This window comes from Oncorhynchus nerka, linkage group LG13, assembly GCF_034236695.1.
Source record: "Oncorhynchus nerka isolate Pitt River linkage group LG13, Oner_Uvic_2.0, whole genome shotgun sequence".
Taxonomy (NCBI): Eukaryota; Metazoa; Chordata; class Actinopteri; order Salmoniformes; family Salmonidae; genus Oncorhynchus; species Oncorhynchus nerka.
Genome location: NC_088408.1, coordinates 76,616,160 through 76,643,126, shown reverse-complemented (window position 1 = coordinate 76,643,126; position 26,967 = coordinate 76,616,160). Strand labels below are relative to the sequence as shown.

The 26,967-nt window shown below is 44.7% G+C and overlaps 1 protein-coding gene across 1 annotated transcript in view; it reads left to right on the top strand.

The window, feature by feature from the left end:
* The window catches only part of LOC115140176 (single-stranded DNA-binding protein 2), a 130,064-nt gene that overhangs the window by 90,058 nt on the left and 13,039 nt on the right, over positions 1–26,967 (top strand). Inside the window, exon 5 of the mRNA XM_029678355.2 lies at positions 26,024–26,113. Within this exon, the coding sequence (XP_029534215.1) occupies positions 26,024–26,113 (90 nt within the window). The remainder of the gene's footprint in view (positions 1–26,023; positions 26,114–26,967) is intronic.

Sequence of the window (26,967 nt, the reverse complement as noted above, 5' to 3'; positions counted from 1 at the left end):
TGTAAACAATTGCCTGCAGGCGCGGAAGAATATATTTTTACATTTTCAGTGAACAGATTTTCATGCACTATTCGACCGAAACGCACGTTCTGTAAATGGCACAGGCGTGATTTAAACAGTTTTGGAAAGGTCTGACTGTTTCCTAGCCACACACACTAACCAAATGAACGTACTATATTCCTGGCATGAATAGCAGGGCGCTGAAATGTTGCGCAATTTTTTTTAAAGACTGCGAAAATTCGCATGCTCCATAACAAGTAGAAGTTACAGGTCTGTGGGAGCCAGAAATCTTGCTTGTTTGTAAGTGACCAAATACTTATTTTCCACCATAATTTGCAAATAAATTCATTAAAAATCCTACAATGTGATTTTCTGGATTTTTTTTCTCATTTTGTCTGTCATAGTTGAAGTGTACCTATGATGAAAATTGCAGGCCTCTCTCATCTTTTTAAGTGGGAGAACTTTTGCACAATTGGTGGCTGACTAAATACTTTTTTGCCCCACTGTAATTAGTATATTTGGATAGAAAACACTCTAAAGTTTCCAAAACTGGTAAAATAAAGTTTGTGAGTATAACAGAACTGATTTGACAGGCGAAAACCTGAGAAAAATCCATTCAGGAAGTAGGATTTCTTTGTTTGTTGTAGTTTTCTATTCAATGCCATTACAGTATCCATTGACTTAGGACTCAAATTGCAGTTCCTATGCCTTCCACTAGATGTCAACAGTCTTTAGAAATTGTTTCAGGCTTTTATTCTGAAAAATGAGGAGCAGTCTGAGTGAGTGGACCCTGCCGTGTCACAGAGCGTTTTCATGCGCGCGACCGAGAGAGTGCCTTTCTTGTTTACCTTTTATATTGACTATGTTTTTGTCCGGTTGAAATATTATCGATTATTTAGGCTAAAAACAACCTGAGGAATGAATAGAAACATCGTTTGACATGTTTCTATGTACTTTACGGATACAATTTGGATTTTTTTTGTCTGCCTGTTGTGACTGCGTTTGAGCCTTAAGAAAACGTGCGAACAAAACGGAGGTTTTCGGATATAAAGACACTTTATCAAACAAAAGGAACATTTATTGAATAAATGAATGTCTTCTGAGTACAACCATATGAAGACCATCAAAGGTAAGTGATTCATTTGATCTCTATTTCTGACTTGTGTAACTCTTCTACTTGGCTGGTTACTGTTTGTAATGATTTGTCTGCTGGGCTATGTTCTCAAATAATTGTAAGGTATGCTTTCGTCGTAAAGCATTTTTTAAATCTGACACCGTGGTTGGATTCACAAGAAGTAAATCTTTAAACCTATGTAAAATAGTTGTATATTTTCTGAATTTCTATAATGAGTATTTCTGTATTTGAATTTGGCACTCTGCAATCTCACTGGATGGTGGCCAAGTGGGACGCTAGCATCCCACGTACCCTAGAGAGATTAACGCAGTAAAAGTCTCGACCCATTGTTCACCTGTCTTGGAATACCTGATGATCAAATGCCGAACCTTCTACCTCCCAAGAGAGTTTTCAGTTGTTATTGTGACTGCTGTATATATTCCACCTCAGGACCAAGAAAAACAACAAGCTGGCACTTAAACTGTACGTGGCTGTAAACGAGCAGGAAACCATGCACCCGAGGTCTGCTTTCCTTGTTGCCGGTGATTTTAATACTGTATCCAAGATGGCGTAGCAGTCGAACGTCTTGTCGTGTCGTGTCCCTTGTATATATCGTAAAAAAAAAAAAATGTTTACATATTTTTCTTCGCATATCTTTTAAACCATTTTGTTAAACCTCAACTTCTAAATACTCTTCTGCAACCCGCCTCACCCAATGTAGCTATTTTTTTCTAAAGTATTTATATCTACTTTGATCCGGAACCCCTCAACTGAAGCTAGCCAGCTAGCTACCAGCTAGCTACCAGCTATCAGTGAGCAAACCATTGATAGCGGTCTTCAGCTAACCGGTCATCAGCTAACCTTTAGCTCGGAAAGCTCTCGCCAGTTCGAACAACGCGACTCAGAGCATAATGGACCTATTATTTTTTATCCCTGGATTCCCACCGGATTCCCACCGCAAACGGAACATTTTCAGCTGGATTCTTCACAACTAGCTATCTAGCTAACCGCAACCCCGGATGATTACTCCTGGCTAGCGTTTCCACCCACTTAGCTTGAAGCTAGCCCGGCCAGAGCTCCTGTGCTACCACCAAAGCATACTCCTGGGCTACAATATCCGGACCCACGACCGGTCTATCGATGTCACCGCATGAAGAGGAATAAACAGACTCACCCCATCGCGACGTCCCCCAAAGGCTAACTTTCTAGCCCTTGCTATCTCCTTGCTTGCTAATTCGGCCTGCTAACTGCTAGCTTGTTTAGCCCCGGTCCGCTAACTGCTACCTTGTTTAGCCCTGGCCTACTAACTGTTAGCTTGTTAGCACAGGCCTGCTAACCGACTGAATCACCGCGTCCCAAATACTCACTGGACCCATATTTACTTTCTATCTCTTTTCGATTTTTAATTTGTTTATACCTTCCGGTAACCTGCCTCACCCAATGTGATACGGAATCACCATTATTTTTTAATTTTTAGAACACACTCAAGAACCTCCAGAAGCTAACCAGCTATCTAGCTACAAGCTATTTAGTCATTGTTAGCCACTGCTAGTGGCTTTTACCTTTTGCACAGCCAGACAGTTTTTTTTAACCTGGATAACACTCGCCAGTCCAGCTTCCCTGCCCCATCCACCGCTGCCCCCCTGGACACTGATCACTTGGCTACATAGCTGATGCATGCTAGACTGTCCATTAATCACGGTACTCCATTCTGCTTGTTTATGTTTTATCTGTCGGCCCCAGCCGCACTCAGGCTCTGTGTGTAGTTAATCCGACCCTCCCTGCCTAGCCAACGCCATTTTACCTGCTGTTGTTGTGCTAGCTGATTAGCTGTTGTTGTCTCACCTACTGTTTTAGCTACTGTTTTAGCTAGCTCTCCCAATTCAACACCTGTGATTACTGTATGTCTCTCTCAAATGTCAATATGCCTTGTATACTGTTGTTCAGGTTAGTTATCATTGTTTTAGTTTACAATGGAGCCCCTAGTTCCACTCTTCATACCCCTGATACCTCCTTTGTCCCACCTCCCACACATGCGGTGACCTCACCCATTACAACCAGCATGTCCAGAGATACAACCTCTCTCATCATCACCCAGTGCCTGGGCTTACCTCCGCTGTACCCGCACCCCACCATACCCCTGTCTGCGCATTATGCCCTGAATATATTCTACCATGCCCAGAAATCTGCTCCTTTCATTCTCTGTCCCCAACGCTCTAGGCGACCAGTTTTGATAGCCTTTAGCCGCACCCTCATACTACTCCTCCTCTGTTCCGCGGGTGATGTGGAGGTAAACCCAGGCCCTGCATGTCCCCAGGCACCCTCATTGGTTGACTTCTGTGATCGAAAAAGCCTTGGTTTCATGCATGTCAACATCAGAAGCCTCCTCCCTAAGTTTGTTTTACTCACTGCTTTAGCACACTCTGCTAACCCTGATGTCCTTGTCGTGTCTGAATCCTGGCTCAGGAAGGCCACCAAAAATTCTGAGATTTCCATACCCAACTATAACATCTTCCGTCAAGATAGAACTGCCAAAGGGGGAGGAGTTGCAGTCTACTGCAGAGATAGCCTGCAAAGTAATGTCATACTTTCCAGGTCCATACCCAAACAGTTCGAACTACTAATCTTGACTTGAAAATTACTCTCTCCAGAAATAAGTCTCTCACTGTTGCCGCCTGCTACCGACCCCCCTCAGCACCCAGCTGTGCCCTGGACACCATTTGTGAATTGATTGCCCCCCATCTAGCTTCAGAGTTTGTTCTGTTAGGTGACCTAAACTGGGATATGCTTAACACCCCGGCAGTCCTACAATCTAAGCTAGATGCCCTCAATCTCACACAAATCATCAAGGAACCCACCAGGTACAACCCTAAATCTGTAAACAAGGGCACCCTCATAGACGTCATCCTGACCAACTGGCCCTCCAAATACACCTCCGCTGTCTTCAACCAGGATCTCAGCGATCACTGCCTCATTGCCTGTATCCGCTACGGAGCCGCAGTCAAACGACCACCCCTCATCACTGTCAAACGCTCCCTAAAACACTTCTGGGCGACACCTCATTTGGCCGCCTTTCGTTCCAGTTCTCTGCTGCCTGTGACTGGAACGAATTGCAAAAATCGCTGAAGTTGGAGACTTTTATCTCCCTCACCAACTTCAAATATCTGCTATCTGAGCAACTAACCGATCGCTGCAGCTGTACATAGTCTATCAGCAAATAGCCCACCCATTTTTACCTACCTCATCCCCATACTGTTTTTATTTATTTACTTTTCTGCTCTTTTGCACACCAATATCTCTACCTGTACATGACCATCTGATCATTTATCACTCCAGTGTTAATCTGCAAAATTGTAATTATTCGCCTACCTCATGCCGTTTGCACACAATGTATATAGACTCCCCTTTTCTTTTTTCCTACTGTGTTATTGACTTGTTAATTGTTTACTCCATGTGTAACTCTGTGTTGTCTGTTCACACTGCTATGCTTTATCTTGGCCAGGTCGCAGTTGCAAATGAGAACTTGTTCTCAACTAGCCTACCTGGTTAAATAAAGGTGAAATAAAATAAAATAAATAAAAATAATTCCGTGTCCATTAAGACGTGATGCCCATCTTCCATCAACAGGTCTCCTTCGCCACTAGGGTCGATAAAGTCCTAGACTACCGTTACTCTACCCACAAGCATGCATTCAAGGCCCTCCTTCGTCATCCCTTCGGCAAATCATATCATGACTCTATACTCCTGCGTCCTGTCTACAAGCAGAAGCTCAAACAGGAAGAACCACTCCGTAGGGAAATGGTCCTCCGAATCTGAAGCTATTCTAATGCGGCTTAGGAACAAGGTGAAATCCTATTACACAGGCTCTGACGACCACTGCATGTAGCAGGTGCTACAGTCCATTACGGATTACGAAGGAAGACCCAGCTGTGATCTGCCCAACGATGCCTCTCTACCAGACAAACTCAATGCATTTTATGCACACTTTTATAAAAACAACACAGAGCTGTGCATGAGGGCCCCTTGCCTACCCAGTTGGCTGGGTTATCTTGCTCTCAGAGGCCGACGTGAGTAAGGTTTTTAATCAGGTCACCACTCACAAGGCCGCAGGGCCAGACGGTATTCCAGGGTGTGTTCTCAGAGCATGCGCAGATCAGCTGACAGGCATATTCACGTTTTTTTAACCTCTTCTTGTCCCAGTCTGTAACCCCCACGTCTCAAGCTGACCACCATTAATCATAACTGCCACATTGACTACTGCCCTGTAGCACTCACATCTGTAATTATACACTGCTTTGAAAGGCTGGTTATGGCACACATCAATTCCATCATCCCAGACACCCTAGACCCACTCCTTACCCTAGACCCACTCTTTGCATACCGCCTCAACAGATCCATAGACGACTCATTCTCAATTGCCCCCACCTACCTAGATACATATGTGAGAATGTGTTCAACACCATAGTCCCCTCCAACCTCGTCACCAGACTTGGGACCCTGGGACTGAACACCTCCCTCCCACCTCCCTAATCTTGATTATAGTCCAGTCGTGTGGTCCAGTGCTGCAAGGAAAGACCTAGTTAAGCTGCAGCTGGCCCAGAAGAGAGCAGCACGTTTTGCTCTTAATTGTAATCAGAGGGCTAATATTAATACTATGCATGCCAGTCTCTCTTGGCTAAGAGCTGAAGAGAGACTGACTGCATCACTTCTTCGTTTTATAAGAAACATTAATGTGTTGAAATGTGTTAATGTGTTGAAGTCAATTTACACACAGCTCTGACACACACACACTTATCCCACCAGACATGCCACAAGGGGTCTTTTCATAGTCCTCAAATCTAGATCAAATTCAAGAAAACATAAAGTATTTTATAGAGCCCTTATTGCATGGAACTCCATTACACCTCATATTGCTCAAAGCATCAGCAAACCTGGTTTAAAAAAACAGATAAAGCAACTCCTTGCGTCACAACGCCTCTCTTCTATTTGGCCTAGATAGTTTGTGTATATGCATTGATATGTAGGCTACGTCTGCCTTTTTAAAAATGTATGTAGTTCTGTCCTTGAGCTGTTCTTGTCTAATGATGTTCTGTATTATGTCATTCTGTATTATGTTTCATGTTTGGTGTGGACCCCAGGAAGAGTAGCTGCTGCTTTTGAAACAGCTAATGGGGATCCTAATGAAATACCAAAATACCTGCAGCTTATGCTTAAACCATTGTGATTAGAACACTCTTTTAGCAACACAATTCTCATCCAAACCAGAAAATGTAGCCTACATTAGTCATAGTGTTAACTGAGGAAAGAGTAACTTAGCACAAGCGGTCATATTTAGCTAACTCTCGGCTGACAGAAACCATAATATGAATTAGCTAATAGCAACTACTATTTACAATTCATCACATCACGGGTGAGCTCATCAGTGATCTAAATAATTGAGTAAAATACTTTCTAAAAAACTAAAGTAATCCAATGATGTGTAGTTTGTGTGCGCCGCCATGTCTGTTTTTTCGCATCAACCAGAGATTATAAGATGAGTTGGGTCTGTTTGCAGTATGCATGTTGAAGGGGGTGTGTCATCTACCATCATTCGCTTCCATCAATCATATCCAGAAGTTAACTCGAAACACAAGTGTCCCTTCACCTCATTTTGTTATAACATCTTTTGTCTGATAGATGTTTATGTGACAACCAGAATGCATTGAATGATGTCAACAAACATGGCGCCACATATATTGTAGCTGGCAATTAGCTTAGCAGTAGCTCATCATAATCAGTACAACCTTCAAATAAATATTTTACACACATGTACAGTTGAAGTCGGAAGTTTACATACACCTTAGCCAAATACATTTAAACTCAGTTTTTCACAATTCCTGACATTTACCAAGTAAAATTCCGTTTTAGGCCAGTTAGGATCACCACTTGATTTTAAGAATGTGAAATGTCAGAATAATAGTAGAGAGAATGATTTATTTCAGCTTGTATTTCTTTCATCACATTCCCAGTGGGTCAGAAGTTTACATACACTCAAATAGTATTTGGTAGCATTGCCTTTAAATTGTTTAACTTGGGTCAAATATTTCAGGTAGCCTTCCACAAGCTTCCCACAATAAGTTGGGTGAATGTTGGCCCATTCCTCCTGACAGAGCTGCTGTAACTGAGTCAGGTTTGTAGGCCTCTTTGCTCGCACACACATTTTCAGTTCTGCCCACACATTTTCTATGGGATTGAGGTCAGGGCTTTGTGATGGCCACGCCAATACCTTGACTTTGTTGTCCTTAAGCCATTTTGCCACATTGTCCATTTGCCACATTGTCCATTGTCCATTTGGGTCATTGTCCATTTGGAAGACCTATTTGCGACCAAGCTTTAACTTCCTGACTAATGTCTTGAGATGTTGCTTCAATATATCCACATAATTTTCCTTCCTCATGATGCTATCCATGTTTTGAAGTGCACCAGTCCCTCCTGCAGCAAAGCACTCCCACAACATGATGCTGCCACCCCCATGCTTCACGGTTGGGATGGTGTTCTTCGGCTTGCAAGCTCCCCCTTTTTCCTCCAAACATAACAATGGTCATTATGGCCAAACAGTTCTATTTTTGTGTCATCAGACCAGAGGACATTTCTCCAAAAAGTACGATCTTTGTCCCCATGTGCAGTTGCAAACCGTAGTCTGGCTTTTTTATGGAGGTTTTGGAGCAGTGGCTTCTTCCTTGCTGAGCGGCCTTTCAGGTTATGTCAATATAGGACTCGTTTTACTGTGGATATAGATACTTTTTTACCTGTTTCCTCCAGCATCTTCACAAGGTCCTTTTCTGTTGTTCTGGGATTGATTTGCACTTTAAACACTAAAGTACATTAATCTCTAGGAGACAGAACGCGTCTCCTTCCTGAGCGGTATGACAGTGGCGTGGTTCCATGTTGTTTATACTTGCGTACTATTGTTTGTACAGATGAACGTGGTACCTTCAAGCATTTGGAAATTGCGCCCAAGGATGAACCTTGTCAATTAGCCTATTCTAAGCTGTTTAAAGGCACAGTCAACTTAGTGTATGTAAACTTCCGACTTCAACTGTATGTGTCCATTACAATCTATGCAAGATTTGTCAGCAGTACTGGAGAACGTGAATGAAACAGTAAATACATGATTCTCCATACAACCCGTGTGCTACAGTAGAAATGACAACACAAGATTGAGAAACTATAATGATAATTTAATAAGACACTTAATTTGATAGTAACGCACATATGTTCAAAGCTATTATCAGTAAGGAAAACAACTATGAAGGCAATGCCAGCCAGATAAGCTGCCAGGAGGGAAAAAGTTTGTGCAACTTCTGTTCTGACTGGAGATGCGCATACTTGACCTGTGAAAACACTGGGGAAGTGCTTCGGCTCTTGTCGAAAAGGGAAGTGTGTCCGGCTCAGTAATGCCTTTAACGTCAATTTTCCGCAACATTGAAATGGGCTACTTCTATGTGAATTAATGAGGAGACGGAACACACCTCAATTCAAACTGTTGTTCGAAAATTAGACTTGTTAGAAAATAATTTGAAATTGACAAGTTGAAACACAGCCTGTAAATAATTAGCAGGCAGCGTGCCTTGGTTTGATGGCAGCGGGGGTTAACTGTCCTGTTGAGTAACAATCACATTTTGGAACAGTGAGTGCATTCTGACATCACATGCATAAAAAAGCTCACGCTGGGGTGACCGTTAAAGATATTTGGAACTCATGCATGAATAGATTATCATCTCATCTCTGGTCAGGCAGTGGCAGTCAGCCAGCCAAGCCATCTAATGTTATGTGCTTCCCATACTGTACTGTCTTTAGTTATCCTATTTAGCTAGGCTAGCCTGCCTAAGTATGCTGCAGAGCTGTCTGACTAAATAATTGTACAAGTTTTTCAAAGTAGATCAGGTATACTTTCACGAACTGTCTTTGTCCCTGTCGTCATTGTGTTGTGTACATTTCTCTCTCCTGCGGTCAATGTGTATCTAAGCTAACGTAGCAGGCTTAAAAGTGTATCCGTCCAGAGATCTGTATATAATGATGAGATGCTCATGTCTATGCCATAACAATGGGAATCGTTGGCCCAAAGACAGGAAGGCAGGTGACAAGCTTAGGCCCAAAATAAGCCCATAGAAACGTGTTGTGCTTATATTTGACAGATTTTGGCGAGAGTGAAACCTCTCACTTTGCCTCTTCCTCTCTGATCCGTCTCTGGCGCAATGGATTATGATCATTGTAGTTAATGACCACATTTCTGCATAGAAGTAGTTTTAATATTTGCTTCATGAAAACTACAACTCCCTTCACCCCAACGTTCCATAGTCCTTGACTTGATTTCTCAGATTTCTCTCATGAATGATTTGATTTCTCTCTACAGAAACAGAGCGTGGGCAAAAAGAAAATGAACTAGGAGGGCACAAGACTTGACCTTCGCCTTTCCTTAGCCCGTTGGGGAGTTGCAGCGATGAGACAAGATCGTAACTACCAGTTGGTTAATCGCTCAGCACTACTAAATAGACCGTTCTATTTATTTATATTTTTGCACAGACTCTATATGCACAGTCTATACACACACATGCACGCGCAAGCGCACGCACACGCGCACACACACACACACACACACACACACACACACTTTGCTCACACACCCATAACACACACACACATTCATACTCTACACACACATACTGTAACGATGTACGCTGAGAGTCGGGAAGCAAGTTCAGGGAGTGAATACATTTAATAAATAAACGAAGAAACCAAAGGGAGTGACATATAAAGGGCAGGTAATCAAGGGGGTGATGGAATCCAGGTGAGTGTCATTATGCACGTAACGCTGGTGACAGGTGTGCGCCATGACGACCAGCCTGGTGGCCTAGAGGCCGGAGGGGGAGCACACATGACTCATACACGCTGCTGCTACTCTGTTTATTATATATCATAATGCCTAGTCACCTTACCTCTATACATATCTAACCCTACCACGCCTGTATCCCTGCACATTGTAAATATGGTGTTGACACTGACCCTGGAACTGAACCTGTATATAGCTTACTTACTTCCTCTTGTTTTTCTTATTTCTATTTCTCGTGTTTTTGTTCCATTTGACTTTTTTTTTTATATTGGTGGAGGGGTAGATAAAAGAGAGGTTTTGACTGGAGGATTCTGTGTGCCTGTGTGGACATGCACTCTGGATGTGATAAATATTTACTTCTGACTCTCCTGGGCTTTGAGACGGACAATTACATGATATTATGGCTAAACAGCAGAGATCTGAGAGGACATCACGTGTATAGGACGTCACACTGATTGCTTAGCAAGTACCACTTCTTCATGATTTGGCACACATGACCGTCCTCCCTCAAGCATATCTATAGGTCACGCCACTCAAAAGCTAGCTATTGAGCGGTGCAAACGTGGACACTTAAAACTGCAATATGTAACTTTTTGGGCAACCTGACCAAATTCACATAGAAATGTGTGTCATAGGTCTGTCATTCTCATTGAAAGCAAGTCTAAGAAGCGGAAGATGTGCACTATTTCTATGCTTCCCATTCTTAAATTTTGTTTTTGCGTCTTTTACTTTCGTTTTTGTACACCAGCTTCAAACAGCTGAAAATACCATTTTTATGGTTATGTAAAATATATTTCACAGCGGTTTAGATGGTACAATGAGTCTCTACACTATACTTGCTTGTTTTGACACACAAACTGAGATTAGGCAAACTATTCGAATTTTAGCAGCCAGAAAATGGCTGCGCGATTTCTGCATAGTTGTCACACCCTGGCCAAAGAGGCCGGAGTCCGCACCTTTGGGGGGGGGTACTGTCACACTGTCACGGTTTTCCTTAGGTGAAAGAGAGTCAGACCAAAATGCGGCGTGGCTATTGCGATCCATGTTTAATGAAACAAAGTACACACGAATCAAAAACAATAAACTTAACACGAAAACCGAAACAGCCTAATACTGGTGCAAAGTAACACAGAGACAGTAACAAGGACAGTAACAAGGACAATCACCCACAAACAAACAGTGCAACCCAGGCTACCTAAGTATGATTCTCAATCAGAGACAACTAATGACACCTGCCTCTGATTGAGAACCATACTAGGCCGAAACATAGAAATACCCAAATCATAGAAAAACAAACATAGACTGCCCACCCAACTCACGCCCTGACCATACTAACTAAATACAAAACACAGGAAATAAAGGTCAGAACGTGACACACACCCTGGCCATAGAGAGACTTTTATTCTCTATGTTGGGTAGGCCAGGGTGTGACTAGGTTGGGAATTCTAGTTTCTTTATTTCTATATTTTCTGTTTCTATGTTTTGGCCGAGTATGGTTCTCAATCAGGGACAGCTGTCTATCGTTGTCTCTGATTGGGAATCATACTTAGGCAGCCTTTTTTCCTTTGTATTTTGTGGGTAGTTGTCTTTGTTAGTGGCACTACAGCCCTAGTAAGCTTCACGGTCGTTTCTTGTTTTGTTGGCGACATTTACATAAATAAAGGAAAATGTACGCTGACCACGCTGCACCTTAGTCCGGTCATTTCCACGACGATGTCCGTTACAATAGTGCATCTTTAAGGCTGAGGAGTAAGTTTCACACATCTCTATTTGCTATACATACATGCACGCACACACACACCTCGTGAAGGGGTTAGAGAAGGATCCTCTCGTGGGGAGTAGATAGACTATCTCACTCTCCCTAAGTAAAAGAAGTGTACAGTATTTTGGGTGGGGAACTGTGAATGTCAGGGTGCGATTGTAAACCTTTCCGACCTGAAATTGATAAGTGAGTTGGGCAGCAAGCGTGCGCAGGCTCAGGAGTGAATAGTGGAGTGTGCTGAAATGTCTCCGGTCGCCATGGGAGACAGTGAATAATGCATGGTAAAAGCAGAGAAACTATTCTCATCTTTCAGACAAGTACAACCTTTTCTCTCCTGGCTTAGTCTTCAAGTTTGTTTTTCACCACTACTGGTTTCCATTCTCAGTACAGTTCTAAGGAACTGCGCCAACCGTGCACACGCACATGCACATTTACACACACACACCATTAGTGTACAGAGTAATTACCAAATAGTAACTTGATACTCTTATTTACACCAGGTTGTTTTCTATTCAGACCCACCAAACCCAGATGTGCATTAGTGTGTGTGTTTTTCATGCAGAGTAGCATCTTTTCTCCATTTCCTCCTCCCTCATTCAGGAAGGGGACTAATGGCATTTGAGAGGATGGAGGGAGTGAGAAAGAGAAGTGGGGGTCGAGGGCAGGGCGGGAGGGAGAGAGCTGTTAGTGAGTTCCTTCCTGTGCTGTGTCATTTGTATTTCCTGTGTTAATGTTGGCCTTGAGACCAGTAAGACTACACACAACACACACACATACCCTGTCCCACTCTTTCTCTCCCTAACTCCCTCTTTCCATCTCTCACTCTCTTCTCTCACCTCTCTCCACCCCCCCTTTCCTCCCTGTCTATCTGTCTCCCCCCCCCTCCCTGTCTATCTGTCTCCACCCCCCTTTCTCCCCTGTCTATCCGTCTCCACCCACGTTTCCCTCCCTGTCTATCCTTCTCCACCCACCCCCTTTCTCTCCCTGTCTATCCTTCTCCACCCACCCCCACCCCCTTTCCCTCCCTGTCTATCCGTCTCCACCCCCCACCCCTTTCTCTCCTGTCTATCCGTCTCCACCCACCACCACCCCCTTTCTCTCCCTGTCTATCCGTCTCCACCCACCACCACCCCTTTCTCTCCCTGTCTATCTGTCTCCACCCACCACCACCCCCTTTCCCTCCCTGTCTATCCGTCTCCACCCCCCACCCCTTTCTCTCCCTGTCTATCTGTCTCCACCCACCCCCTTTCCCTCCCTGTCTATCCGTCTCCACCCACCCCCTTTCTCTCCCTGTCTATCCTTCTCCACCCACCCCCACCCCTTTCCCTCCCTGTCTATCCGTCTCCACCCCCCACCCCTTTCTCTCCCTGTCTATCCGTCTCCACCCACCACCACCCCTTTCTCTCCCTGTCTATCCGTCTCCACCCACCACCACCCCCTTTCTCTCCCTGTCTATCTGTCTCCACCCACCACCACCCCCTTTCCCTCCCTGTCTATCCGTCTCCACCCCCCCACCCCTTTCTCTCCCTGTCTATCCGTCTCCACCCACCACCACCCCTTTCTCTCCCTGTCTATCCGTCTCCACCCACCACCACCCCCTTTCTCTCCCTGTCTATCTGTCTCCACCCACCACCACCCCTTTCCCTCCCTGTCTATCCGTCTCCACCCACCACCACCCCCTTTCCCTCCCTGTCTATCCTTCTCCACCCACCACCACCCCCTTTCCCTCCCTGTCTATCCGTCACCACCCACCCCCCCCACCCCCTTTCTCTCCCTGTCTATCAGTCTCCACCCACCACCACCCCCTTTCCCTCTCTGTCTATCCTTCTCCACCCACCCCACCACCCCCTTTCTCTCCCTGTCTATCCGTTTCCACCCCACACCTTTCCCTCCCTGTCTATCCGTCTCCACCCCCACCTTTCCCTCCCTGTCTATCCTTCTCCACCCACCCCCCACCCCCTTTCCCTCCCTGTCTATCCGTCTCCACCCACCACCACCCCCTTTCTCTCCCTGTCTATCTGTCTCCACCCACCACCACCCCCTTTCCCTCCCTGTCTATCCGTCTCCACCCACCCCCACCCCCTTTCTCTCCCTGTCTATCCGTCTCCACCCACCCCCCACCCCCTTTCTCTCCCTGTCTATCCTTCTCCACCCACCCCCCACCCCCTTTCCCTCCCTGTCTATCTGTCTCCACCCACCACCACCCCCTTTCCCTCCCTGTCTATCCGTCTCCACCCACCACTACCCCCTTTCTCTCCCTGTCTATCTGTCTCCACCCACCACCACCCCCTTTCCCTCCCTGTCTATCCTTCTCCACCCCCCCCCCCCCCCCTTTCCCTCCCTGTCTATCCATCTCCACCCACTCCCCACCCCCTTTCTCTCCCACCCACTCTCCCACAACTGTAGAATGGAGATCACACAAGACTTGTTTGTCAGCATGTTTGTAGATACAGTGTTGCATTCCATTTACACACTGTTTTTTGTCGTAGCTTCCAATCATGCTATAGCCAGATGGCGGTAGAGTGAGTGAAAGTGATAGTGGGTGAGCGAGAGAGTGAGAGAAAAAGAGAGAGGCAGGATGACAGAGATTGAGACTGAGGGAGATAGCGTGAGACATTGTGAAGTGAGAGAGATGACAGGAGAAGAGACAAAGGGAGAGAAGAAGAGATACAGGATGAGGCAAGTTAGAGTGAGACAGAGTGAGGTTGTATGGAAAGAAGAGTGAAACAGAGTGAGATGGTTGGGCTGTGTGAGCTGGTGTTGAGACCGACAGAGGGATCCAGACACTGAGGCTGAGAGACAGAGATCCAGACACTGAGGCTGACAGACAGATCCAGACACTGAGGCTGACAGACAGAGATGACAGTGTTTTGGGATTCCACTCACGTCTCTTCAGTCTCTTCTGTAATCAGCAGATATGAGTTCCTCCTTCCCAGTGGTGGAACACTCCTGAGAACACCACTCTCCCCTGACACACACACACACACACACACACACACACACACACACACACACACACACACACACACACACACACACACACACACACACACACACACACACACACACACACACATGGAGACACACAAGCACAAGCAAAGAATGCAGGTACACAGAACAGTGCTACTAACTAGAGTAATGAATACAAAAATATTGAAAGTAACAGCTTTAGATTAATAAGGAATGAGAAAGATAGATAGATAGAGAGTAAGATGCAGTGCATTCGCAAAGTATTCAGACACCTTGACTTTTCCCACATTTTGTTACGTTATACTGTAGCTTGTTCTAAAATGATTTGATTGATTGAATTCATTTTTCCCTCATCAATCTACACACAATACACCATGTTGAGAAGACAAAACAGATGTTCGATTTTTTTGCAAATGTATTAAAATGTAAAAACTGAAATACCTTATAGACTCGAAATGAAGCTCAGGTGCAGCTTGTTTCCATTGATCATTCTTGAGATGTTTCTACAACTTAATTGGAGTCCACCTGTGGTAAATTCAATTGATTGGACATGATTTGGAAAGGCACACACCTGCCTATATTAGGTGCCATTGTTGACAGTTCAAGCCATGAGGTGGAAGGAATTGTCTGTAGAGCTCTGAGACAAGATTGTGTTGAGGCACAGGTCTGGGGAAGGGTACCAAAACAGTTCTGCAGCATTGAAGGTCCCCAAGAACACAGTGGTTCCATCATTCTTAAATGGAAGAATATTGGAACCATCAAGACTCTTTCTAGAGCTGACCGCCTGGCCAAACTGGGCAATCGGGGGAGAGGGGTCTTGGTCAGGGAGGTGACCAAGAACCCGATAGCCACAGAGTTCCTCTGTGGACATGGGAGAAACTTCCAGAAGGACAACCATCTCTGCAGCACTCCATCAATCAGGCTTTTATGGTAGAGTGGCCAGACGGAAGCCACTCCTCAGTAAAGGGCACATGACAACCCGCTTGGAGTTTTCCAAAAGGCACCTAAAGGACTCAGACCATGAGAAACAAGATTCTCTGGTCTGATGAAACCAACATTTAACTTTTTGGCCTGGATGCCAAGCTTCACGTCTGGAGGAAATCTGGCACCATCCCTACGGTGAAGCATGGTGGTGGCAGCATTATGCTGTGGGGATGTTTTTCAGCGGCAGGGACTGAGAGACTAGTCAGGATCAAGGGAAAGATGAACAGAGCAAAGTGCAGAGCGATCCTTGATGAAAACCTTCTCCAGAGCGCTCGGGACCTCAGACTGGTGCTAAGGTTAACCTTAAAAGAGGACAACAACCCTAAGCACACAGCCAAGACAATGCAGGAGTGGCTTCAGGACAAGTCTCTGAATGTCCTTGAGTGGCCCAGCCAGAGCCCGGACTTAAACCTGATCGAAAATCTCTGGAGAGACCTGAAAATAGCTGTGCAGCGATGCTCCCCATCCAACATGACAGAGCTTGAGAGGATCTGCAGAGAAGAATAGGAGAACAACCCAAATACAGGTGTGCCAAGCTGTAACAGAGGATGACATAGTGCCACTCTATAACAATGTGGTTAGCATAGTGTAACCCTGTAACAGTGTGGTTAGCATAGTGTAACCCTGTAACAGTGTGGTTAGCATAGTGTAACCCTGTAACAGTGAGGTTAGCATAGTGTAACTCTGTAACAGTGTGGTTAATATAGTGTAACCCTGTAACAGTGTGGTTAGCATAGTGTAACCCTGTAACAGTGAGGTTAGCATAGTGTAACTCTGTAACAGTGTGGTTAATATAGTGTAACCCTGTAACAGTGAGGTTAGCATAGTGTAACTCTGTAACAGTGTGGTTAATATAGTGTAACCCTGTAACAGTGTGGTTAGCATAGTGTAACCCTGTAACAGTGAGGTTAGCATAGTGTAACCCTGTAACAGTGTGGTTAGCATAGTGTAACCCTGTAACAGTGAGGTTAACATAGTGTAACCCTGTAACAGAGTGGTTAACATAGTGTAACCCTGTAACAGTGTGAATGGCGTAGTGTAACCCTGTAACAGTGTGGTTAACATAGTGTAACCCTGTAACAGTGTGGTTAACATAGTGTAACCCTGTAACAGTGTGGTTAATATAGTGTAACTCTGTAACAGTGAGGTTAACATAGTGTAACCCTGTAACAGTGAGGTTAACATAGTGTAACTGTAACAGTGAGGTTAACATAGTGTAACCCTGTAACAGTGAGGTTAATATAGTGTAACCCTGTAACAGTGAGGTTAACATAGTGTAACTGTAACAGTGAGGTTAATATAGTGTAACCCTGTAACAGAGTGGTTAACATAGTGTAACCCTGTAACAGTGTGAATGGCATAGTGTAACCCTGTAACAGTGAGGTTAACATAGTGTAACCCTGTAACAGAGTGGTTAACATAGTATAACCCTGTAACAGAGTGGTTAACATAGTGTAACTGTAACAGTGTGGTTAATATAGTGTAACTCTGTAACAGTGAGGTTAATATAGTGTAACCCTGTAACAGTGTGGTTAGCATAGTGTAACTGTAACAGTGAGGTTAACATAGTGTAACCCTGTAACAGTGTGGTTAACATAGTGTAACTCTGTAACAGTGTGGTTAATATAGTGTAACTCTGTAACAGTGAGGTTAATATAGTGTAACCCTGTAACAGTGTGGTTAGCATAGTGTAACTGTAACAGTGAGGTTAACATAGTGTAACCCTGTAACAGTGTGGTTAACATAGTGTAACCCTGTAACAGTGTGGTTAACATAGTGTAACCCTGTAACAGTGAGGTTAACATAGTGTAACTGTAACAGTGAGGTTAACATAGTGTAACCCTGTAACAGTGTGGTTAATATAGTGTAACCCTGTAACAGTGAGGTTAACATAGTGTAACCCTGTAACAGTGAGGTTAACATAGTGTAACTGTAACAGTGAGGTTAACATAGTGTAACCCTGTAACAGTGTGGTTAACATAGTGTAACCCTGTAACAGTGTGGTTAACATAGTGTAACCCTGTAACAGTGAGGTTAACATAGTGTAACTGTAACAGTGAGGTTAACATAGTGTAACCCTGTAACAGTGAGGTTAATATAGTGTAACCCTGTAACAGTGTGGTTAACATAGTGTAACCCTGTAACAGTGAGGTTAATATAGTGTAACCCTGTAACAGTGAGGTTAACATAGTGTAACCCTGTAACAGTGAGGTTAATATAGTGTAACCCTGTAACAGTGTGGTTAACATAGTGTAACCCTGTAACAGTGAGGTTAATATAGTGTAACCCTGTAACAGTGAGGTTAATATAGTGTAACCCTGTAACAGTGAGGTTAACATAGTTTAACTCTGTAACAGTGTGGTTAACATAGTGTAACCCTGTAACAGTGAGGTTAGCATAGTGTAACAGTGTGGTTAGCATAGTGTAACTCTATAACAATGTGGTTAACATAGTGTAACCCTGTAACAGTGAGGTTAGCATAGTGTAACTCTATAACAATGTGGTTAACATAGTGTAACCCTGTAACAGTGTGGATGGCATAGTGTAACTCTATAACAATGTGGTTAGCACAGTGTAACCCTGTAACAGTGTGGTTAGCACAGTGTAACCCTGTAACAGTGTGGATGGCATAGTGTAACCCTGTAACAGTGTGGTTAGCACAGTGTAACCCTGTAACAGTGTGGATGGCATAGTGTAATCCTGTAACAATGTGGTTAGCACAGTGTAACCCTGTAACAGTGTGGTTAGCACAGTGTAACCCTGTAACAGCGTGGTTAGCACAGTGTAACCCTGTAACAGTGTGGATGGCGTAGTGTAACCCTGTAACAGTGTGGATGGCGTAGTGTAACCCAGTAACAGTGAGGTGAGAGTAGTCAGGATTGGGTAGGTTACTTTCTAAATGTATTTCTGTTACAGTAGCTAGTTACCTGTCAAATTGTAATCAGTAACGAAACTTTTGTATTAGCCAAACTCCGTTACTTTTGGATTACTTTTTCCTTAACCTCTTGCTTCTACTTGGGACGCTTGCGTCCCAACTAGAGCTCTGGAAATGCAAATGCGCTACGCTAAATGCTAATAGTATTAGTTAAAACTCAAAAGTTCATTAAAATACACATGCAGGGTATCGAATTAAAGCTACACTCGTTGTGAATCCAGGCAACAAGTCAGATTTTTAAAATGCTTTTCGGCGAAAGCATGAGAAGCTATTATCTGATAGCATGCAACACCCCAAAAGACCCACAGGGGACGTAAACAAAATAATTAGCATTTCGGCATTACACAAACCGCACAATAAAATAGAAAACATTCATTACCTTTCACCATCTTCTTTGTTGGCACTCCTAGATGTCCCATAAACACTATTTGGGTCTTTATTTCGATTAAATCGGTCCATATAAAGCCTAGATATCGTTATATGTAGACTGTGTGATAAACGAAAAAAACATCGTTTCAAAACGTAACGTCATTTTTTAAAATTCAAAAAGTCGACGATAAACTTTCACAAAACACTTCGAAATACGTTTGTAATGCAACTTTAGGTATTAGTAAACGTTAATAAGCGATAAAATTCATCAGGAGGCGATGTAAAGATCATTAGCTGTCCGTCTGGAAAAATGTCCGGCTAGAAACTCAACGAAAATATCCGGTCCTAGACCGGATTAGATACGGTGTCCTGTATGTGTTTGACCAAGAAAAAACTTGAAGGGAAATGACAAGACTCTAGACACCCTGTGGAAGCTGTAGGTACTGCAACCTCAGGCAATTAATTGTGGTTCACGTTTATCAATGGGTTCAAGTAGCGCATGGATATATTTTCCCCATTTTCAGTGATCAGTTTTTCCTGTGCTTTTCGATGTAAATGCCGTTCTGGTAAAGCCACAGCAGTGATTTAACCAGTTTTTTAAACGTCTGAGTGTTTTCTATCCACACAGACTAAGCAAATGCATATACTATATTCCTGGCATGAGTAGCAGGGCGCTGAAATGTTGCGCGATTTTTAACAGAATGTTCAAAAAAGTAGAGGGTCGACTGAAGAGGTTAAGAGGCGTTAGAAGAAGAACAAATGTGTTTGATGGATAATTTTTGTGTGTCATCATAGTGGTCTGACTTGCTCATGTGGAACATAGTGGTGTAATCCTGTAACAGGGTGGTTAGCGTAGTGTAATCCTGTAACAGGGTGGTTAGCGTAGTGTAATCCTGTAACAGGGTGGTTAGCGTAGTGTAATCCTGTAACAGGGTGGTTAGCGTAGTGTAATCCTGTAACAGGGTGGTTAGCGTAGTGTAGTCCTGTAACAGGGTGGTTAGCGTAGTGTAATCCTGTAACAGGGTGGTTAGCGTAGTGTAATCCTGTAACAGGGTGGTTAGCGTAGTGTAATCCTGTAACAGGGTGGTTAGCGTAGTGTAATCCTGTAACAGGGTGGTTAGCGTAGTGTAATCCTGTGACAGGGTGGTTAGCGTAGTGTAGTCCTGTAACAGGGTGGTTAGCATAGTGTAATCCTGTAACAGGGTGGTTAGCATAGTGTAATCCTGTAACAGGGTGGTTAGCGTAGTGTAATCCTGTAACAGGGTGGTTAGCGTAGTGTAGTCCTGTAACAGGGTGGTTAGCGTAGTGTAATCCTGTGACAGGGTGGTTAGCGTAGTGTAGTCCTGTAACAGGGTGGTTAGCATAGTGTAATCCTGTAACAGGGTGGTTAGCATAGTGTAATCCTGTAACAGGGTGGTTAGCGTAGTGTAATCCTGTGACAGGGTGGTTAGCGTAGTGTAGTCCTGTAACAGGGTGGTTAGCATAGTGTAATCCTGTAACAGGGTGGTTAGCGTAATGTAATCCTGTGACAGGGTGGTTAGCGTAGTGTAGTCCTGTAACAGGGTGGTTAGCATAGTGTAATCCCGTAACAGGGTGGTTAGCGTAGTGTAATCCTGTAACTGGGTGGTTAGCGTAGTGTAATCCTGTAATAGGGTGGTTAGCGTAGTGTAGTCCTGTAACAGGGTGGTTAGCATAGTGTAATCCTGTAACAGTGTGGTTAGCGTAGTGTAATCCTGTGACAGGGTGGTTAGCGTAGTGTAGTCCTGTAACAGGGTGGTTAGCATAGTGTAATCCCGTAACAGGGTGGTTAGCGTAGTGTAATCCCATAACAGGGTGGTTAGCATAGTGTAATCCCGTAACAGGGTGGTTAGCATAGTGTAATCCTGTGACAGGGTGGTTAGCGTAGTGTAGTCCTGTAACAGGGTGGTTAGCATAGTGTAATCCTGTAACAGGGTGGTTAGCATAGTGTAATCCTGTGACAGGGTGGTTAGCGTAGTGTAGTCCTGTAGTAACAGGGTGGTTAGCATAGTGTAATCCTGTAACAGGGTGGTTAGCGTAATGTAATCCTGTGACAGGGTGGTTAGCGTAGTGTAGTCCTGTAACAGGGTGGTTAGCATAGTGTTATCCTGTAACAGGGTGGTTAGCGTAGTCTAAGTAGGAGGTCAGAGTGTTTCCCCTGCTTCAGCTATCCTCACTCACGCAGACGCACGCACGTGCGCAGGCACACAACCACACACACACCTCAGATCTCAATGCTACTCTCAGCTCTTGTCAAAGTGTAAACAAGGTTCTGTGTGAACTGTAGACTGAAGACTCTTAATCAGTGTGTGCGGTTTCAATGTTTGAACAGGTTAGGTGCTAGAACACCAGGCCTTAACTTGTACACACTACCAAACAATGCTGTCCAACAGTACAACAGTATTAATCTCACTCTTGGAGTGAGCCTGTGCACAAATGGTTGTGTTTAATCTGTAAACCATAGTAACATAAACCTACTGTTGAGCCCCCTCCAACACACACAGTCCAACTTGGCTAAGACGTACCAACTGTGTTTCTAACAAGAAAGCTTAGAAGGTGTGCTTGTAGTCGATGTGAAATGTAGTTTCATTCAGAAATAAAAACTCTTGTGGTAGTTGTCCTGTGATGACGTGTAGGGCTGGGAGGCTGTTGTGTTTAGGCTGTCTGTGTTGTGTGTTGCAGGGGCTGTAGGGCTGGGAGGCTGTTGTGTTGAGGCTGTCTGTGTTGTGTGTTGCAGCGGCTGTAGGGCTGGAAGGCTGTTGTGTTGAGGCTGTCTGTGTTGTGTGTTGCAGGGACTGTAGGGCTGGAAGGCTGTTGTGTTGAGGCTGTCTGTGTTGTGTGTTGCAGCGGCTGTAGGGCTGGAAGGCTGTTGTGATGAGGCTGTCTGTGTTGTGTGTTGCAGGGGCTGTAGGGCTGGAAGGCTGTTGTGTTGAGGCTGTCTGTGTTGTGTGTTGCAGCGGCTGTAGGGCTGGAAGGCTGTTGTGATGAGGCTGGCTGTCTGTGTGTGTGTCTGTGTTGTGTGTTGCAGCGGCTGTAGGGCTGGAAGGCTGTTGTGTTGAGACTGTTTGTGTTGTGTGTTGCAGCGGCTGTAGGGCTGGAAGGCTGTTGTGTTGAGGCTGTCTGTGTTGTGTGTTGCAGGGGCTGTAGGGCTGGGAGGCTGTTGTGTTGAGGCTGTCTGTGTTGTGTGTTGCAGCGGCTGTAGGGCTGGAAGGCTGTTGTGTTGAGGCTCTCTGTGTTGTGTGTTGCAGGGGCTGTAGGGCTGGAAGGCTGTTGTGTTGAGGCTGTCTGTGTTGTGTGTTGCAGCGGCTGTAGGGCTGGAAGGCTGTTGTGTTGAGGCTGTCTGTGTTGTGTGTTGCAGCGGCTGTAGGGCTGGAAGGCTGTTGTGTTGAGGCTGTCTGTGTTGTGTGTTGCAGCGGCTGTATGGCTGGAAGGCTGTTGTGTTGAGGCTGTCTGTGTTGTGTGTTGCAGCGGCTGTAGGGCTGGAAGGCTGTTGTGTTGAGGCTGTCTGTGTTGTGTGTTGCAGCGGCTGTAGGGCTGGAAGGCTGTTGTGTTGAGGCTGTCTGTGTTGTGTGTTGCAGCGGCTGTAGGGCTGGAAGGCTGTTGTGTTTAGGCTGTCTGTGTTGTGTGTTGCAGCGGCTGTAGGGCTGGAAGGCTGTTGTGTTGAGGCTGTCTGTGTTGTGTGTTGCAGGGGCTGTAGGGCTGGAAGGCTGTTGTGTTGAGGCTGTCTGTGTTGTGTGTTGCAGCGGCTGTAGGGCTGGAAGGCTGTTGTTGTCATTTTCTCCCAGTGAAGGAGGCTGCTGTGCAGTGGGGGCAGGGAATATCTTGATGTTTTTCTTGTTGGTTTATTTGGAAAAGGCTGCTTAGTCAGCAGGTCAGGTAGATATTCCCCCACCCCCCCACCCCACCCCCTCTATCTCTGAGAAGGCAGACTCAGCAGACCTCCAGGCTGCCAGTGAGTGGAAAGCATGCTGGGTAATCCGGAGTGAGAGGAGAAATGAAGGCAGGGGAAAAGAACACTACCATTCCCAGAGAGAGTGCGGTACTGTGAACACACACACAAACACATATGCGACACACCTGTCCTGAACAATGTTCTCCGCCACTGAGCCTTCCATCCAGACCTTCATTTGTTTAAGCCAAATACACACACTCTGTTTACATAGAGCAGTGCAATTTCAACACAAGAACTGTATGTGTCCTGTCCCCACACAGTGGGGTGGGAGTAGTTTGCCATTATCTTGGCTCTGATTAGTAACTGTGTTGCAGTCTGACCTAAAACAATCAGCCAGCGGAAACTTCAGAGTTTGGGTCTGTCTCACAGTCTATGCCGAAGGAGGGAGAGGTAGAGGATGAAGAGAGAGGATGAAGGAAGAGGTGGAGAGAGGACGACAGAGAGATGACAGGAAAGTGTGGAGGGGTGGAGAGAGAGGCAGAGAAGATTGAGAGAGGGAGTGAGAAGATATGCAGACAAACAGCAAGAAACTGCATTTACTGAAATGTTTATTGTTTTGCGGACCACATTTGATACAAAGCTGCTGATACTGATACTTTTTATTTATGACTATTAACAGTTGATAGTATACATTAGAAGAATCCTATATGTTGTCTTTGCAGAGAAACCATAACTAACAGGTGGAGGTTGTAGTTGTGGTACCACCTTCCGGAGACACCTGAAACCCCACCTCTTTAAGGAATACCTAGGATAGGATAAAGTAATCCTTCTCCCCTCCCCCCCCTTAAAAGACCTAGATGCACTATTGTAAAGTGGCTGTTCCACTGGATGTCATAAGGTGAAAGCACCAATTTGTAAGTCGCTCTGGATAAGAGCGTCTGCTAAATGACTTAAATGTAATGTAATGTAATGTATTGTAATGTTTGGGAGACTGTGTGTGTGTGTGAAGGGTGTAGACTGTCTTCCCTATCACTCACCAATGTGTCGGACCACTCACCACCTCTTTGCGGGCCGCCAGCATCTCGCCACCATCCCCTACCTCTGAACCTTGACCCTTAATGACGCTCCTGTCCGTGTCCATCTCCCTGCCTCCCTGCCCATAGCCGTTGCCTGGTGGTGTATTGGGGAGTTTGTACTATAGCACAGGAAGCAGTCCAAGGCAGTGGTGAAACGTGCCCGCGCCAAGCCGTCTGAGAGAGAACAATATAAAGAGTAAAAATAACCTGGGCGGCTGGCCTGCCACGATGCCACAGTGCCAGGTCAGGAACACACACAGGAAAGAGCCCACAGAGACAGAGGATGGAGGGGAGACTCGTTTGATCACGTCATGATAACAAACTGGGCTACTGTTATGATCTGCTCCTGTATAATAGGTAGTCATGGGCTGGATTATAGGGAGTCATGAGCTGCATTATAGGTAGTCATGAGCTGGATTATAGGTAGTCATGAACTGGATTATAGGTATTCATGGTCGGGTTATAGGTAGTCGTGTCCTGAATTATAGGCAGACATTCCTGAATTATAGGTAGTCATGTCCTGGATTATAGGTAGTCATAGGCTGGATTATAGGTATTCATGTCCTGCATTATAGGTAGTCATGTCCTGGATTATAGGTAGTCATGGGCTGGATTATAGGTAGTCATGGGCTGGATTATAGGTAGTCATGTCCTGGAATATAGGTAGTCTTGGGCTGGATTATAGGTAGTCATGGGCTGGATTATAGGTAGTCACAGGCTGGATTATAGGTAGTCATGTCCTGGAATATAGGTAGTCATGTCCTGGAATATAGGTAGTCTTCGGCTAGATTATAGGTAGTCATGGGCCGGATTATACATTGTCATAGGCTGGATTATAGGTAGTCATGGGCTGGATTATAGGTAGTCACGGGCTGGATTATAGGTAGTCATAGGCTGGATTATAGGTAGTGATGTCCTGGATTATAGGTAGTCATGGGCTGGATTATAGGTAGTCATGTCCTGGAATATAGGTAGTTATGGGCTGGATTATAGGTAGACATTTCCTGAATTATAGGTAGTCATGTCCTGGATTATAGGTAGTCATGGGCTGGATTATAGGTAGTCATGTCCTGGAATATAGGTAGACATGGGCTGGATTATAGGTAGACATTTCCTGAATTATAGGTAGTCATGTCCTGGATTATAGGTAGTCATGTCCTGGATTATAGGTAGTCATGGGCTGGATTATAGGTAGTCATGTCCTGGATTATAGGTAGTCATGTCCTGGAATATAGGTATTCTTCGGCTGGATTATAGGTAGTCATGGGCCAGATTATACATTGTCATGGGCTGGATTATAGGTAGTCATGGGCTGGATTATAGGTAGTCATGGGCTGGATTATAGGTAGTCACAGGCTGGATTATATGTAGTCATAGGCTGGATTATAGGTAGTCATGTCCTGGATTATAGGTAGTCATGGGCTGGATTATAGGTAGTCATGGGCTGGATTATAGGTAGTCATGTCCTGAATTATAGGTAGACATTTCCTGAATTATAGGAAGTCATGTCCTGGATTATAGGTAGTCATGTCCTGGATTATAGGTAGTCATGGGCTGGATTATAGGTAGTCATGTCGTGGAATATATGTAGTCATGGGCTGGATTATAGGTATTCATGGGCTCTATTATAGGTAGTCATGGGCTGGATTATAGGTAGTCAGCGGCTGGATTAGTTGTAGTCATGGGCTGGATTATAGGTAGTCATGGGCTGGATTATATGTAGTCATGGGCTGGATTATAGGTAGTCATGGGCTGGATTATAGGTAGTCATGGGCTGGATTATAGGTAGTCATGGGCTGGATTATAGGTAGTCAGCGGCTGGATTAGTTGTAGTCATGGGCTGGATTATAGGTAGTCATCGGCTGGATTATGGATTTTCCTAGGGTTCAGTGTCTCCTGGTGTTGGAATTTTGGATGTCTTTGGACCTTTTCTGCATGAGTGTGTTAATAGTTACCGCCTCACTGATACACCATCCTCATGACCTAACCTGACTTTGTGTGTGTGTGCGCGTGTGTGTGTGTGTCTTCCAGAGTGCAGCAGCAGCTCCCAGTCCCATACTTGGAAACCTTCCCCCAGGAGAGGGAATGCCAGTGGGACCCGTACCTCCAGGATTCTTCCAGGTACACACACACACACACATACACACACACACACATACATACAGTATATACAGTTGAAGTCGGAAGTGTACATACTCTTAGGTTGGAATCATTAAAACTCGATTTTCAACCACTCCCCAAATTTATCGTTAACAAACTATGGTTTTGGCAAGTCGGTTAGGACATCTACTTTGTGCATGACACAAGTAATATTTCCAACAATTGTTTACAGACAGATTATTTCACTTCTAATTCACTGTATCACATTTCCAGTGGGTCAGAAGTTTACATACACTAAGTTGAATGTGCCTTTAAACAACTTCCAGAAAATCATGTCATGGCTTTAGAAGCTTCTGATAAGCTAATTGACATCATTTGAGTCAATTGGAGATGTACCTGCGGATGTATTTCAAGGCCTACCTTCAAAACTCTGTGCCTCTTTGCTTGACATCATGGGAAAATCAAAAGAAATCAGCCAAGACCTCAGAAACAAAATTGTAGACCTCCACAAGTCTGGTTCATCCTTGGGAGCAATTGCCAAATGCCTGAAGGTACCATGTTCATCTGTACAAACAATAGTACACAAGTATAAACTCCATGGGACCACGCAGCCGTCATACCGCTCAGGAAGGAGACACGTTCTGTCTCCTAGAGATGAACGTGCTTTGGTGCGAAAAGTGCAAATCAAGGACCTTGTGAAGATGCTGGAGGAAACAGGTGCAAAAGTATCTATATCCACAGTAAAACGAGTCGTATATCGACATAACCTGAAAGGCCGCTCAGCAAGAAAGAAGCCACTGCTACAAATCCGCCATAAAAAAAGCCAGACTACGGTTTGCAACTGCACATGGGGACAAAGATCGTACTTTTTGGAG